Raw genomic sequence first — 15,489 nt, 5'->3', positions numbered from 1 at the left:
AGGACCAGAGACATCACCACAAGCATGAAGCCTACAGATAACACAATGACACTAAATCCGTCTCTTTCAATAATAACTCTGAATGTAAATGGACTAAATGCTCCAATCAAAAGACATAGGGATCAGAATAGATAAAAAACTAAGATTCATCTATTTGCTGCCTACAAGAGACTCATTTTAGACCTGAGGACACCTTCAGATTGAAAGTGAGGGGATGGAGAACTATCTATCATGCTACTAGAAGTCAAAAGAAAGCTGGAGTAGCCATACTTATATCAGACAAACTAGACTTTCAATTAAAGGTTGTAACAAGAGATGAAGAAGGGCATTGTATCATGATTACGGGGTCTATCCTTCAAGAAGAGCTAACAATTGTCGGGTGTCTGGGTGGCTCAGTCGGTTAAGCATCTGACTTAGGTTCAGGTCATAATCTCGCATTTCATGGGTTGGAGCCCCACACTGGGCTCTGTGCTGATAGTTTAGAGCCTGGAGCCTGCTTCCGATTCTGTGTCTCCCTCTCTGTCTGCCCCTCCTCTGCTCCTTCTCTCTCTTCCTCTCTCTCCTTCTCTCCCTCTCTCTCTCTCTCAAAAATGAATAAACATTTTTTAAAAATTAAAGATAAGCTTACAAAAAAGAGCTAACAATTGTAAATGTTTATGCCCTCAACTTGAAACACCAACTATATAAATCAATTAATCACCAACATAAGCAATCTTATTGATAAGAATATGGTAATTGCAGGTGACTTTAATACTCCACTTACAGAATGGGCCGATCATCTGGGCAGATAAATCAATAAAGAAGCAATGGCCTTGAATGATATACTGAACCAGATAGACTTGACAGATTTATTCAGAACTTTTCATCCAAAACAGCATTCTTCTCAAGTGCACGTGGAACATTCTCCAAGATAGATCACATACTGGGTCACAAATCAGCGCTCGATAAATATAAAAGACTTGAGATCATACCATGCATACTTTCAGATCACAACACTATGGAACTACAAAAGACCCTGAATAGCCAAAGTAATGTTGAAAAAGAAAACCAAAGTGGGAGGCATCATAATCCTGGACTTTAGCCTCTACTATAAAGCTAATCATCTACTAATCATCAAGACAGTATGGCACTGGCCTCAAAATGGACACATAGACCAACGGAGCAGAATAGAGAACCCAGAATTGGACCCACAAATATATACCCAACTAATCTTTGACAAAGTAGGAAAGAGTATCCAATGGAAAAAAGACAGTCTCTTTAGCAAATGGTGCTGGGAGAACTGGACAGCAACATGCAGAAGAATGAAACTGGACCACGTTCGTACACCATACACAAAAATAAACTCAAAATATATGAAAGACCTAAATGTGAGACAGGAAACCATCAAAACCCTAGAGGAGAAAACAGGCAACAACCTCTTTGACCTCAGCTGCAGCAACTTCTTACTCAACATGTCTCCGAAGGCAAGGGAAATAAAAGCAAAAATGACCTATTGGGACTTCATCAAGATAAAAAGCTTCTGAGTAGTGCTAAGAAGTAGTCTTTCTGCTCCTACTTTCTGGAAGAGATTGTAGAGAATTCATATAATTTCTACCTTAAATGTTTGGTAGAATTCACCAGTGAACCCATGTGAGCCTGGTGCTTCTCTTTCAGGAGGTTGCTAGTTATTGACTCCACTCCTTTAACAGATATAGGTCTATTAAGAAAAACTATTTCTTCTTGTGTGACTTTTGCTAGAAATTTACTTTTTTTTTTTAAATTTTTTTTCAACGTTTTTTATTTATTTTTGGGACAGAGAGAGACAGAGCATGAATGGGGGAGGGGCAGAGAGAGAGGGAGACACAGAATCGGAAACAGGCTCCAGGCTCCAAGCCATCAGCCCAGAGCCTGACGCGGGGCTCGAACTCACGGACCGCGAGATCGTGACCTGGCTGAAGTCGGACGCTTAACCGACTGCGCCACCCAGGCACCCCAGAAATTTACTTTTTAAAATATTACTTTTCATTTCTAAAGTAAATATATGCTTATTATGAAAAATGAGTAAAATACAAGAGAGTAGAGTGTCTCAGCTGCAACTCTGACCAAGAAGTGAAGTCTATTTCTCCACTTCCTTCATTTTTGTCATGGCCTTGTGACTTGCTTTGACCAAGAGAACGTGGCAAAAGTGAAGTTGTGTAGCTAATGAGCCAAGTCTTCAAGATGCTCTTACTCTATTGGAACCTTGAGACTATGATGTGAAGAAGCCTGAATTATCCTGGTAAAGACACATGACCCAGCACTATTACCTACCTGGGAGGCAAAGTCCTTAGAGATCAGATAATTACAGTGGCATGAGGGAAGCCAGATGAGACCAGAAAAACTGCTCAGCTGAGGCCGGCCCAGATAAAATGGCTGGTGTCTTAAGCTTTTGTGTTTTCAGGTGGTTGTTACATAGCACTAAGAAGATAATTGATACAGTGATCAATAAATATGAACTGATATAATTATTACCATATAAATCTAAAAGATGAGAATATGACCTTGAGATAGTTACCGAGGCACTTTAAAATGTCTTTTATCATTTGTTTTGGTTTATTTATTTTGACAGAGAGAGAGAGAGAGAGAGAGAGAGAGAGAGAGTGCACAAGTGGGGGGGGGGGGGGAGAGAGAAGGAGAGACAGAATCCTAAGCAGGCTCTGCACCATCAGTGCAGAGTCCGATGAGGGACACAAACTCGTAAACCTCGAGATCATGGCCTGAGCCTAGATGAGAAGAGTCAGTCGCTCAACCAACTGTGCCACCGAGGCACACCTGTCTTTAATCATTTAATAGATACTTTAGTGTTGGGTATATACAAAGGTCTGCCTTAAATTTTACGTATGGTATTACGGTATCAATACCACGAAGACATCTATCACATGCATTTCCAAATCTCAAAGAACTGACACGTTATTGGAGATCTTTCTTCATGTGCAACCTTAGAATCAGGGCCAGAAGAGCCACCCAAGTCTCCCAAAGTATCACTCTTTCTAGATTTGATATTTAAATACCTAAACCAAATACCTTCCATAGCTTTTTTTTTTTTTTTTCCCCAATTGAATAATGCTCTCGGTATTTTGCAGTGATTTAAGATGAGCCCATATCTGGGGCACCTGGATGGCTCAGTCAGTTAAGCATCTGACTCTGGATTTTGGCTCAGGGCATGATTTCATGGTTCGTGAGATTGAGTACTGCCTTGGGCTTTGCGCTGACAGTGTGAAGCCTGCTTGGGATTTTCTCTGTCTCTCTCTGCCCACCCCTCCCCCCTCACACTCTCTCTCAAAATAAATAAACTTAAAAAAAGATTAGTGCATATCTATTTGAATGTACATGATAATGAATTGGCAAGGATTTATGATTAAGTACTCATGAGAGCAATGCTATTTTTTTCCATGAGATTTTCACGAAATCAGCTATCCTTTGGCAATAGAGGCAATTGACAGGGAATTAGCCTCTTAATTTGCCCCCTTGCCTCTTTGCAAAAGATGATGCAGTCTACATAATGATGAATATAACGGCTCACATTTGTTGAGCGTTTAGTTTATAGCAGCCACTGTGCCAACTATTTTAGATGCATTTATTCCTCATTAAGTATTATCCTAATTTATGGATCAGGAATCTTTGACTCAGAACAGTTAAGTGATTCAAGATTAACCAGCTAGCAAGTGACTAAGTGCAAATTTAAATAAAGATCTATCTAAATTCAAAGACTAAGATTTTTAAGCATTAATTAAGCTTTTTAAAACTATTTTTTAAGTTTTTAATTTATTTTGAGAGAGAGTGCGAGTGGGGGAGGGGCAGAGAGAGAGGGAGAGATAGAGAGAGCAAGAGAGAATCCCAAGCATACTCTGTGCTGTTAGCACAGAGCCCGATGCAGGACTCGATCCAACGAATCGTGAGATCATGACCTGAGCCAAGATCAAGAGCCAGAGGCATAACCAGCTGAGCCACCCAGGTGCCCCACCATTAAGTAAGCTTTTTAGTTGCTCCCTACAATTTGCTTCTGGTGAATATGTTGTCGACACTGCAGACTCTTGAGGATGAGGATGTCTGTTTAAAAACGATTATCAATCTAATCATTCAAATGCTTAAAGTAGGGGGTAAAGTGAGAGATATTTCAACCCTCTGAAATGCCAATGTGCCCTCATTCCCTTGGCTTAAAATGTACTGTAAATGAGATGGTTCTCAGAACAACCTGAGAAGCTAGTTAAAAAGTGGATTCCAGAGGCGCCTGGCTGGCTCAGTCAGTGGAGTGTGCGACTCTTGATCTCAGGGTTGTGAGTTCAAGCCCCACGTTGGGTGTAGAGATTACTTAAAAACAAAAGCCTTTAATTAAAATAAACAAAAAAAGTGGATTCTCAAAACCATCCCCCAGAGCACATTTTAGTGGGAACAGCCTTTACAAACACTGCCTCTCTGGTTTTAGTGTGAGCAATGGCTGAAGGGGTGACACAGAGACCAGCTAGGAGTGTCAGGACTGGCTCATGGCGGCATTGCTTTTAGGGCTGATGCCAAGCAGGCATGTATGCTTATTTGTAAAAATACAACTTTTAGGGAAACATAAAACAATGTATCTTCTAAGTAGTAATTATACTGCTTCTAGGCTTAATTTTTCTAGGAATCGTTATGGAAATACACATATTTTTGCTACTCTTGGTAACAAGCAGATGCTTTACTGAGAGTATTTACATACACTTCTGTCCAAAAAAAGAACCCATAAATATTGTGCTTATAAATGTCATATACCTAGTCTCCCACAGATGCACCTGAAGAGATTTTAAAAAGGTTTCATAACTCCCCAGAAATATCCAGATTTACAACCCACAGCTTTTGTAAAAAAAGAGTCAGAAAATTTTATGAAAAATATATTCCACTAAATCTCTTCCAGAAACAGTTTGTACACGTTCATGAATATCTGTTTCCTGCCATCAGAAAGCTGTCCTTCTGAATCTCAACAGCAGAAAAAGCCATGGAGTTATAGTGATTGACTGAGGCAGATTCTATAAAACTTCACCTTACATATTTCTGATTTTAATTAGGGTAATCTACTTGAGCCCTGATTGAAAATGCCAAAACATGTTTCAGAAGAAGAGCGAAGAGGACGGGCGGAGACACATATCTCAAATGTTCATTCTTTAAACATTTTTTGTTGTGGCAAAATATAACGCGGAATTTGTAATTTTAACCATTTTTAGGCACACAATTCAGTGGCATTAAGTATATTCACAACGTTGTGCAATTATCACCATTATTCACTTTCAGAACTTTTCATCGTCCCCAGGAGAAACTCTGTATCGTTAGACAGTAATTTCCCATCCCCCCCCCCCACCTCCCCAGGCCCAGGTGACATTTATTTTACTTTCTGTCTCTCTGATTTTCCCTATTATGAGTGCTTCATATGCGTGGAATCATACAATATTTGCTCTGTCGTGTCTGGCTTATTTCACTTGGCATAATGTTTTCAAGCTTTATCCTTGTTGGCATGTATCAGTACCTCATTCTTTCTTAAGACTGAATAATATTCCGTTAATGTGTATCAATTCATCGGTTGAGAGACACTAGGTTGTTTTCACCTTTTGACTATTGTGACTAATGCTGTTATGAACACTGGTATTCAAATACTGATTGGAGTCCCTGCTTTCAATTCTTTGGGGCATATACCTACAAGTGTAATACTCATGCGTGTAAATTCTAAAGAGAACAGACACATATACTTAAATATTATAATTTGTGTTCAGAGCTGGATCTAGAAGCTCAAGTAGGTGGATTGAAGCATGCTGAAAATCCACCTTAACTTCTAAACTGTACCTGCGGTTCCACTGCTTCAAGGTACTGGGAAATTCTGTTTTGATGAGGGCCTGTCATTTGGAAAGGTCCAAATGAGAGCTTACGTCTAAGAAACTCCCCAATAATGCCTCCCCACTATGCCTCCCCAATAATGCCAATAATACGTTGTGCGGTTCTTCATTTCCCCACTTTCATTGTTGTTCCTTTAATTGATTGATTACAGTGCCCTCATGTGTCTATATTTTTATACTATGGAAGTTTTGAAGTAAGTGATGGGGAGAAAGGAGCATATTTGTGATGAGCCCTGGGTGATGTATGGAAGTGTTGAATCACTACACTGTACACCTGAAACGAACATGACACTGTATGTTAACTGGAACTAAAATAAAAGCTTAAGTAAAAAAAATTAAGAAAATAGAATCATAAAACTGGGGAGAAAATTTAAAGATCTTTTTAAAAACTGAATATTCACTTCATGCAAGGACCCATCTTTAAGCAGTTAAAACACTTTTTTTTTTAACAGAGATTTAAATCACACACACAAGAGTATTTAAAACGTATGGCCACAATGTGACCAATGAGCCCCCCCCCCCCCCCCCCCCCGCCACAAAACCCCTCTAGTGAGAAAATGCTAGCTAGTCCATTAGAAGCTCCCTAGGTGCCCTTCATAAATTGCATTACCCTAGCTTACACTCAGAAGTAACACTGTCCTGAATTTAGTGTTAATCACTGCCTTGCTTTTCTTTATAGTTTTACCACTTTGTGTTTGTTTTCCTAAACAGCATTTGGGGGAAGGGGGAGAGAAGGTTCCTATTTTTTAACTTTCCATAAATTGAATCCTATTGTATGTATTGTTCTGTGACTTGCTTTTTTTAGTCTACTTTTTAAATAAGCATATGGATGCATTCATCCATTTTCAAATCTTTATGAAATTTCATTTTATGAATATATTCTGGGTAGACATTCAGATTTTTTCTAGTTATGAAGAATAAATGTTTCAATGTTGTTCAACATGTTGCCTGGTGCTCACATGTGACTATTTCTCTGGGTAAACAAATATAACTGTATACAAATACAAATACAACTGGTATCTTAAGTTGTGCATAAAGCCAATCTTTCTAGGTAACACCAGTCTTTCCACAGTGGATGAGAGTGGTCTATAAGAATTCCATTTTCTCCATATCCTTGCCAGAACTTGGTTGTCAGATTTTTACATTTTGGCCAATCTGAGTAAAATGTAGTTGTGGTTCAAATGTGCATTTCTATGATTATTCACGAGATTGGGCAGCTTTTCAAATGTTTACATGTAATTTGTGTTTCTTCTCCCCTATGAAATGCCCATCATGACTCGTGCCCGTTTTTCTAATGGACTGTTTGAAAATTTTTTTTTTTTATCAATTGATAGGCATTCTTTTGGGATGGGCTTTTTTTTTTTTTTAAATAGCAAGATATAGTATTCATACAGAAGAGTATAAAACACAAACATACTGCTTAAAGAATAATTTAAAATCTAACAACTGTGTAACCACCATAAAGGTAAAAAAAAAAAAAAAAAAAGAATGTTGCCAATACTTCAGAAGCACCTTCTTTGCACACACCCCCATCACCGTACTCTTCTTTTCTCAGAGGTAATTCCCATTCTGACTTCTGTGATTAGTTCATTGCTTTTCTTTTTATAGTTTTATCACCTGGGGATGCATCCTGAACAGTATAGTTTAGTATTGATTGCTTTTGAATGTTATGAAAATGGATTCACACAGTATATATATTCTTCTAGCTTTGATGCCATATAGCCACTATGATGTTTGCGAAATTCCTGTTGTTTCATAGTTGTAGTTTCATGTAGCTGTAGTTCATTTTTGTTGCCATACGGTGTTCCATTGCTGTTCGGCACTTTTGTTGCTGTACGGTATACCGTGAGTCACTGAACTCATGATTCATTGTACTCATGACGGAACTGGGGTTGTTTCTAGCTTTTTGTTCTTACGAACAAAACTGCCAAGAACATTATTGTAATGTCTCTGGATACACTTCAGCAAGATCTTCTCTAGGGCATATACCAAGGAGTGGAATTATAGATCTAAAGTATACATATATTCAACTTTACTAAATAACCCTAAGCCACTTTCCAAAGTAGGTATACCAGTTTACACATTCATCACCAGCATCGGAGAATTCCCATTAAGTCTGCCAGCAAATGTCAGAGTTTCTAATTTTTGCCAAGCTAGTGAGTGTAGTTTGTTTCGAACCAATCAATTCAAGCCAATTACTATGGTTTTAATGCATTCCCTGGATAATTATTCCTGAGCACCTTATATGTTTATTGGCCATTTGGAATTCTTCATTTTAAAAGCACCTGTTCAGTTATTTTGCCCATTTTCTATTGGGATGTCTGTCCTATTCTTTATATATCTTGGACACTAGTTTTTGCCAATCACATGCATCACAGATATTTTTTCCCACTCTGTGGTTTATGTTTTTCTTTCTTTATGATGAATTTTGAAGGTCAGGTTTTGTTTTGTTTTTCCAATTTAGTCAGATTTATCAATCTTTTCTGGTTAGTATCACGTATCCCAATCCATAGGTCACGAAGATGGTTTATATCCCAAAAGCTCTAGTTTTGCTGTTCATTTTCAAGTCTTCGATCCATCCGAAATCGTGTTATTGTGGTGGGGGAATGGCTCACTTCACTTTTCCCCCATACAGACAACTATTCCGTGAGCATTTACTGTTCAAGGGTGTGTTACACAACTTGTTATTCCTTTACTAAAGAGTTCGATACTTTGCTAATAAAGTCATGTTTTTGCTTACTTACCTCCTGTACCACTCGTAAGAGTTTTGCGTTTGTTAACTTATTCATTACATGCGAAAAGTGCCACCGTAGGCTTCTTTGGCCCGTGAATATTTCAGGTAATAAATTCCCAGGCTACCAACGGCCTGCGAACGACCGCCTCCCGCAGAAGCTCCGCCCCGCGGACGCCAATGCCCGCCTTTTTCCTGAGGACGCAACACGCAGGCGCGGCCGGACCCGAGCTCCCGCGCCGCACAATGAGTTGCGCCTGCGCCGGCAAACGCCCCGCCCCTCCTCCTCTGGTCCTCTATAAAGCCTCGAGCTTCTCCTCGCGAGAGACTTCGTGCTCATGCTCGCTGCAGGGGTCGGAGGTCAGAGCGAGCGTCTCGCGGGCCGTAGGAGGAAGATGGCGGTGGAGTCGCGCGTTACCCAGGAGGAAATTAAGAAGGAGCCGGAGAAACCGATCGATCGGGAGAAAGTATGGGGTCCGGAAAGAGGTGGAGGTGGGCCTGGCGGGGCGGAGAGCGCGGCCTGTGCCCGAAGGCGGCGGTATTCCAGCTCCCCGGGCGGTTCGGAGGCCGCGACGCCTCCGGAGGGGAAGGGAGCTGTGGGCTCGCAGCCGCTTTCTTTAACTTCTGCCCTTCCTCCTTTCGCCCCCAGACGTGCCCGCTGCTGCTGCGTGTTTTCACCACCAATAACGGCCGCCACCACCGAATGGACGAATTCTCCCGCGGAAACGTACCGTCCAGCGAACTGCAGATCTACACTTGGTGAGAGTGCTGGGGCCGCGGGGGGCGCGGCCCTGGGGGGCGGTCGGACATTAAGTAATTCCCTGTGCCAGGAAAGAAGTGTCCTCCGTGTTTTCGCTTTTTCCCCTCCACTCGGGGCCTTTGGGCCCAGCTCTCAGAAAGTTGGAGGTTTTACCTGGTAGGTAAAAGGGGCCTGTCTTGTAACACCTTTAAGGTTCAAACTTTTTTGAGTTGTGAAGAATTGACAGACCCAAGATTGCTGTCGCTTGTTGTGGCTGCTGGGTACAGAAATAATACGTAAAGAAAATGCGGCGGCCTTCTTTAAGGGGCTCATGGTCATGGGATAAAGGGAAGTAAAAGGAACTCCTGGGATATTTATCCTCGAGAGAATTTATGTGTGATATTAATCCTTAGGTGCCATGCGTTTAAAAAAAAGAAAACAAAGAAAAAACAGGTCGATTTTTGATCTGGTGCTTGATGGAAAACATTGTGATGCGTGTTCAGTAAAGCCTGTCCCTGAATATTTCTCTCATGGGTGGGTACCTTCCATACCCCCAAGTCTGTCCGGGGCCAGTACATACTGCAGACATCTCTTTAGTGCTGCACGTATTTCCTTAGTTTCACATCATAATGGCTGTTTAGTAGCAGAAGAAGGTTAATAACTCTTAAAACGATGCCTTTATTGTGATAAAGATATATGTAGCGTTACATTTGCCACCGTAAGGACTCCGTTGCATCAGCTATATTCACATTGTGCAACTCTTAACCTGTTAGCAAAGCTTTTTCATTTCCCCCAACAGAAGTTCTACACCTAATAAGCAGTAACTCCCCATTCCTTTCTTCGCCCTGGTAGTCTGTATGAATTTGCCTATTCTAGATATCTTAAACAAGTGGACTCATAACAGTGTTTGTTGTGTTTGCTTTATTTCACTTAGTGTGGTATTTCGTTCTCTTTTTATGGCTGAATAATACTTCCTTGTAGGATATACCACATTTTGTCCACTTATCTGCTGGTAGCGCTTGAGTTTCCATTTTTTGGCTTTTGTGAATAATGCTGCTATGGACCTGGATCTGTTTAATCCCTGCTTTCAATTCTTTTGGGTATATACCTAGAAATGGGACTGCTGGAATGTACAGTTACATGTTTAACTTTTTGAGGAACCACCAACCTTTTTCACAGCAGCCGCACCATTTTATAGTCCTGGAAGGGTATGTAATTTTAAACTGTGAGCCCAGCACAGTACAGCTTGATTCTTTAAACATTGGGACCTTATTTGTCTTTTTGGAGGTACCCTGTAGTGTGCTTCCAGTTCAGCATCATTCCAGGATAAAAGTTCTAGGGAGATTGATTTAATTTACAGGGAAGAACTGTTACTAAAGGGTTGATGAAAATCTCTATTCAGAGATGAAAATGTATGCTTCTTCCAACAAACAAGAGTTCCTGTTTGCCGGGTGCTATGCTTAGATTCTGAGGGTATGAAGTAAAGAAGGTATCGTGGTTTCCTACAGGAAGCTCAGTCTAGTGGAGAAAGCCCATGAAGAAATACTAAGTATACTTCAGGGTGAAGATGGGAGAGTGAGATTTTACCAAAGACCTTCTGCTCCTAATCCAGCAGAAAAGTTACAAAAAAATTCTTCCCTAGACTGTCCTGTCCTTAAAGTACAACCAAATAAGGAAAGACCACCTATGTTGTATCTCAAAGTGACGGCCAAAGACAGATTCTGAAAGACTGAGTAGTTGGTGTCATAGTAGCACAGAGCCCTGCCCCCTCTGCCTAAGAGCAGTACTGAAGGAGGATGAGTGAATAAATCTTGGGACTTCTTGATTTGTACAAGTAGACTGAGGGACTAAATAGGCAGCCCTAAGATAAGTCTAAGAAAGAAGAGTGCAGTCCAGAAGACCCTAGCAGAAGCAAACTGAATGTGCCGAAGTTCAGGGCACTGTATGGAGTTGGGGTAATAATAATAAGCCAGATGCCACAGGAGTGGTAAATCTCCTGTGCTTGTATGGTCATTAAACAGCTTATTGAAAGAGAAGTAGTTAGGTAAGCTGTATCAGGGTTCGGTCAGAAAAACCGAACCAGCAGGAGATCTGCATGAAGGGCTTTGGTTCACATAATTATGGAGACTGCCTAGGTACCTAGATCCCGATCTGTAGGGCGAGCTAGCAGGAAGGGCCAGGCTGGAACTTGAGCAGGAGCTAAAACTGCCCACAGCAACCTGGATTTCTTATTCAGGGAAGCCTCCCGTCTGTTCTTAAGGCCTTTCAACTGATTGAATCGGGCCTACTCTGATTGATTGAATGAAGCTTACTCAGATTATCTGGGATAATCTCCTTAATTTAAAGCCAACTGGTTATAGACTTTCATCACATACACAGAATACCTTATAGCAACACCTACATTAGTGTTTGAATAACTGGGGCTGTAGCTTTCCCACATTGACGCATAAAACTGACTCTTACAGTCACAAAGCAAAGTCTCTTCCCAAGAGAGCTCTTTCTTCATCCATGCACTCAAGCTTCGGACTGGTGGTCAGAAAGCAACGCTTGGCATTCCCAGCTATTAGTTTAGGGAGACGGTCGTCGGCAGGTTGGAAGCTTGTAGGAGATTTACTGTCAGAACTGATAACGGATGTAAACCAGATTCCCTCAGTTCGTTAGGACAGGATGACAGTATGGGAAGTATTTTCGGAAAGGAAGAAAGAACTCTTTGTGGTGCACAGCATTAGTATATAAGGTGTGCCAGGGAATAATTAACATCAGGTGAAAATAAAGGTCACCTCCAAGACTGATTAAAAAATCAGCTTGATCTCAGACTTCACGGGGACAAAGTTAAAACAGGCAGGGGAGTTGTTGCAGAATAGAGTAGAACTCTGACCGTTAAAAAAGAAAAAAAGCTACAAAATTAGGAGGTGATAGGAGGGTAGCAGTGTGACTCTTTATCTGAAATTTTGTAATTCCTTCTATTTTACTTGTTTTTTCTTCTGTTAAATTCAATGGTGAATTTCGTTAAAAATACGTATAATATTTGAAGAATGAATTATATTTTTGAATTATAACTTCATAATACATATCAAGTATAATGTGCTTGATAATCTTCAAGGTTTTTTTTTTCTGCCTCATTGTGTATGTGTACAAGAAGATGCCTACAGTGGTGTTAACATCACTGGTCATTTCTGGTGGGTGAGATTTGGGATATAATTTACTGCATTCGTGCATGCAGCTTTTCCTCCTCTGTAAAGTGTGTCAAGTGGAGAAAGGCAGTCATGCGCAGCTTCTCGCCCCATCCTTGCGTGGCTGCATAAGAGTGTCCTGGGCCTGGAGCTTTTTTACTTGTTTGTTCGTTTGTTTTCCCCAAAGAGATAAGAACCCTCACAGCCTGTGCTGGACGTGTCTCTTTGGCAGTACCTTTCCCTGTTCTGGGTTTGCTGTGCCGTTGTCTGGCACCTGACCGGCCCCACTGCAGTGTCTGTTCCCAGGGGTCCTTTACCTGCAGCACAGGAAGGGTGCGTGCAGACTGTCGGCGCATCAGCTCCAGGGCGAGACCTGCTGGCGCTGAGGGACCCGCACTCTCAAGCCAGTCTTGTGTTGTCTTTTCTCTGTGCGAGTAAAGCATCGTTCCCTCCGTGGTCTGTGTGAGCCGGGTCCGTCTGGGCAACCCCAGTACCCACACAACATGCAGTAGGTTGACATCCTGGGCCTACTGCTCCTGCTGGAAGGCACGGGTGTGCTCTGTGCCGTCCTCCACGTGATTGGACTCCTCCCCTGGAGGTGGGAACAGCTGTCCCTTGTGTGACAGAAGTTTTATACAGAAACGTTTAAAAACCGAGATGGAGAGGAGTTGAAGGCAACATATACGGAGTTCCGTAATGAGGTGGAAATAAGGCAGTGGTGGTGGGGAGTGGAGAAGACGATTCGATCTGTGTTTAGGAGGCAGAAACAACAGAGATGGGAAGAACTTAACAGTGCTTTTAGGCTTATGACCTGAGCGGCTGAGTCGGTCTTGGTAGTTTCAGTGGTAAGAGGGCAAGGGCATTGTTCTGGGGGTGATGCTTTTGAAGAGTGTCTGGTGTCCTTGTTTCATCTTATAGCACCTTATAGGCAAAGTTGTTTCAGTTCCGCATCATCCATTAAGTTCTGAGTTCACATCGTTTCAGGGCAAGAATATGTATTGTCAAAGGAGCCTCTGCTTAGTCTAAAGAAAATTTCATGTTTCATTGGCCTTCTGGCTCCGTCATCTATAGAACTCTTAAGATTCCATCTTAGAAAGAAAAACCGTTACACCTTTACAAAAATGCTTTCCTGTCATTGAGTCTAAGATGCATTTCAACTTTAGACATGATAAAATGTGGAAAAGTATATATGCTTTAGAAACAAGGAAATACAGTTATTTTAAGTGTTTAGGTTAATTTGGATTAGTTATTCTTAAGGAGGTAAATCACTAGCCCAGAAAGACGTTACATAGCAATGAAAGATAGCAGGTGTAATTCCTTAAAGTCCCTTTTGGCACTAAAAGTCTGACTTTAGTTCATCAAAATTTCAGTCATTGAGGCTGGTAAGGGGCGTTTATGGGGCAAATAGTATTAGCCGCTTTAAAATTAAGTATAGGGGGCCCGGCTGACTCCGTCGGTAGAGCTTGTGACTCCTGATCTCAGGGTTCTGAGTTTGAGCCCTGCGTTGTGTGTTTTGAGAATGCTTAAAAATAAAATCCTAAAAAAAATAATAAGTATAAGACCTTGACAGCCTCAATTCTAACGGTCACAATCCAGACACACATAATTAACTCATTATATGTCAATATCCTTGCTATATTACTGTTATATTGTTGATTAATCAAATGTAATGTTTTTTTAAAAAAAATTCAGGATGGATGCAACTTTGAAAGAACTGACTAGTTTAGTAAAAGAAGTCTACCCAGAAGCTAGAAAGAAGGGCACACACTTCAATTTTGCAATTGTTTTTACAGATCCTAAAAGGCCTGGCTATCGGTAGGTAACTTTTAATTTTTTAATTCCTGTAATCTTTTTGGCTTTGATATGTTTTAATTGATAGGGATAACCCCTTTTAATGAGCCTCCTATTGGGCAGAAAATAAATTTATATTATCTTAACGTCTGGTTCAGCTTAATGTAGTAATTAATTTATAACTGTGCCATAAGATAATGGAGCGAATCCAGTCCAGTGTTTACTTTGCATATTTAGCTTCGTTGGTCTGTGATCCATTAACAGTTGGTCTCCTTTTCTGCAGAGTAAAGGAGATTGGCAGCACCATGTCTGGGAGGAAGGGGACTGATGACTCCATGACCCTGCAGTCGCAGAAGTTCCAAATAGGAGACTATCTGGACATAGCAATCACCCCTCCAAATCGGGCACCGCCTCCTTCAGGGCGCATGAGACCATATTAAATTTTATTTACTATTCCTTGAATTATTTTTCGTTCAGTTATGTAAAATAAACTTTTTCCTCCCCTCGTCATTGCCATTAAGCCTTTAAACTCTAAACGAATTGTAATGCGTCTCCTTAGGAATTAGATTTGGCTGTGTTGGGTATTAACAGAACGTCCGTGTTTCTGGTCCTTCCATAAAATAACGAAGAAAAGTGCTCTTAGCATCCGATGTAAAACTGTATTGTCAAATACATGTGTGCAATCAACCGGAGTGTGAAAGTTCATGGCGATGGGAACAGGGTTTAATTAGCATTTGGGGTTTATGCCGAGTAGTGGAGGATGTTGTGTTGAAGCCCGAGTGGGGCAGAGTGACACAGCCGTGGTATCGCACGAAATAGAGTGTGAGCTCGTGGCCCGGCCGCTCCGTGCAGGTAGAACTAGGGTGAGGTGGCTGGCGGAGGCCTCTTGCGGGAGCACGAGCCGAAGCGAGTTGAAGAAGCCATGTGTGCTGGAAGAGATCGCGCCGTCTGAGTCAAGGTACGGTGACATAAAAAGTTAGAGGAGGATGGGTGCCACGGGGCGTTTTCGGTCTTAAAAATGGGGAGAATAGGCATTTTGAAGACAGGAACCACTAGCGAGGAAATCAGGGTGAGAACTTAGGTGAGGGTGGAAAGGTTTCCCTTGAAGATCTGAAAATGGAGGGAGGGATGAAAGCAGAATCTTGAGACCTGGGAGCAGAGCCAGGGAGGAGGCCCAGT

The 15,489-nt window shown here is 41.4% G+C and overlaps 1 protein-coding gene across 6 annotated transcripts; it reads left to right on the top strand.

Moving 5' to 3' along the window:
- Positions 1–8,708: 8,708 nt before the first annotated feature.
- SAP18 (Sin3A associated protein 18) lies at positions 8,709–14,997 on the top strand. 6 transcript variants are annotated; one of them, XM_086715253.1, is made up of 4 exons: positions 8,709–9,099; positions 9,257–9,366; positions 14,313–14,334; positions 14,594–14,772. In XM_086715253.1, coding segments are annotated over exons 1-3 (423 nt in total). In that variant the 5' UTR covers positions 8,709–8,787; the 3' UTR covers positions 14,314–14,334; positions 14,594–14,772. The 6 variants fall into 6 exon arrangements, with proteins under 6 accessions (XP_086571379.1, XP_086571378.1, XP_086571377.1 ...); XM_086715251.1 differs by having other exon boundaries at positions 8,773–9,074; positions 14,594–14,997; XM_086715248.1 differs by having other exon boundaries at positions 8,773–9,081; positions 14,212–14,334; positions 14,594–14,997.
- Positions 14,998–15,489: the final 492 nt, after the last annotated feature.

Source organism: Puma concolor, chromosome A1 (genome assembly GCF_028749965.1).
Source record: "Puma concolor isolate L17-30 chromosome A1, mPumCon1.1.hap2, whole genome shotgun sequence".
In the NCBI taxonomy this organism is placed as follows: Eukaryota; Metazoa; Chordata; class Mammalia; order Carnivora; family Felidae; genus Puma; species Puma concolor.
The sequence above is the reverse complement of the archived record's forward strand: the minus strand, read 5'-3'. Positions and strand labels throughout refer to the sequence as shown.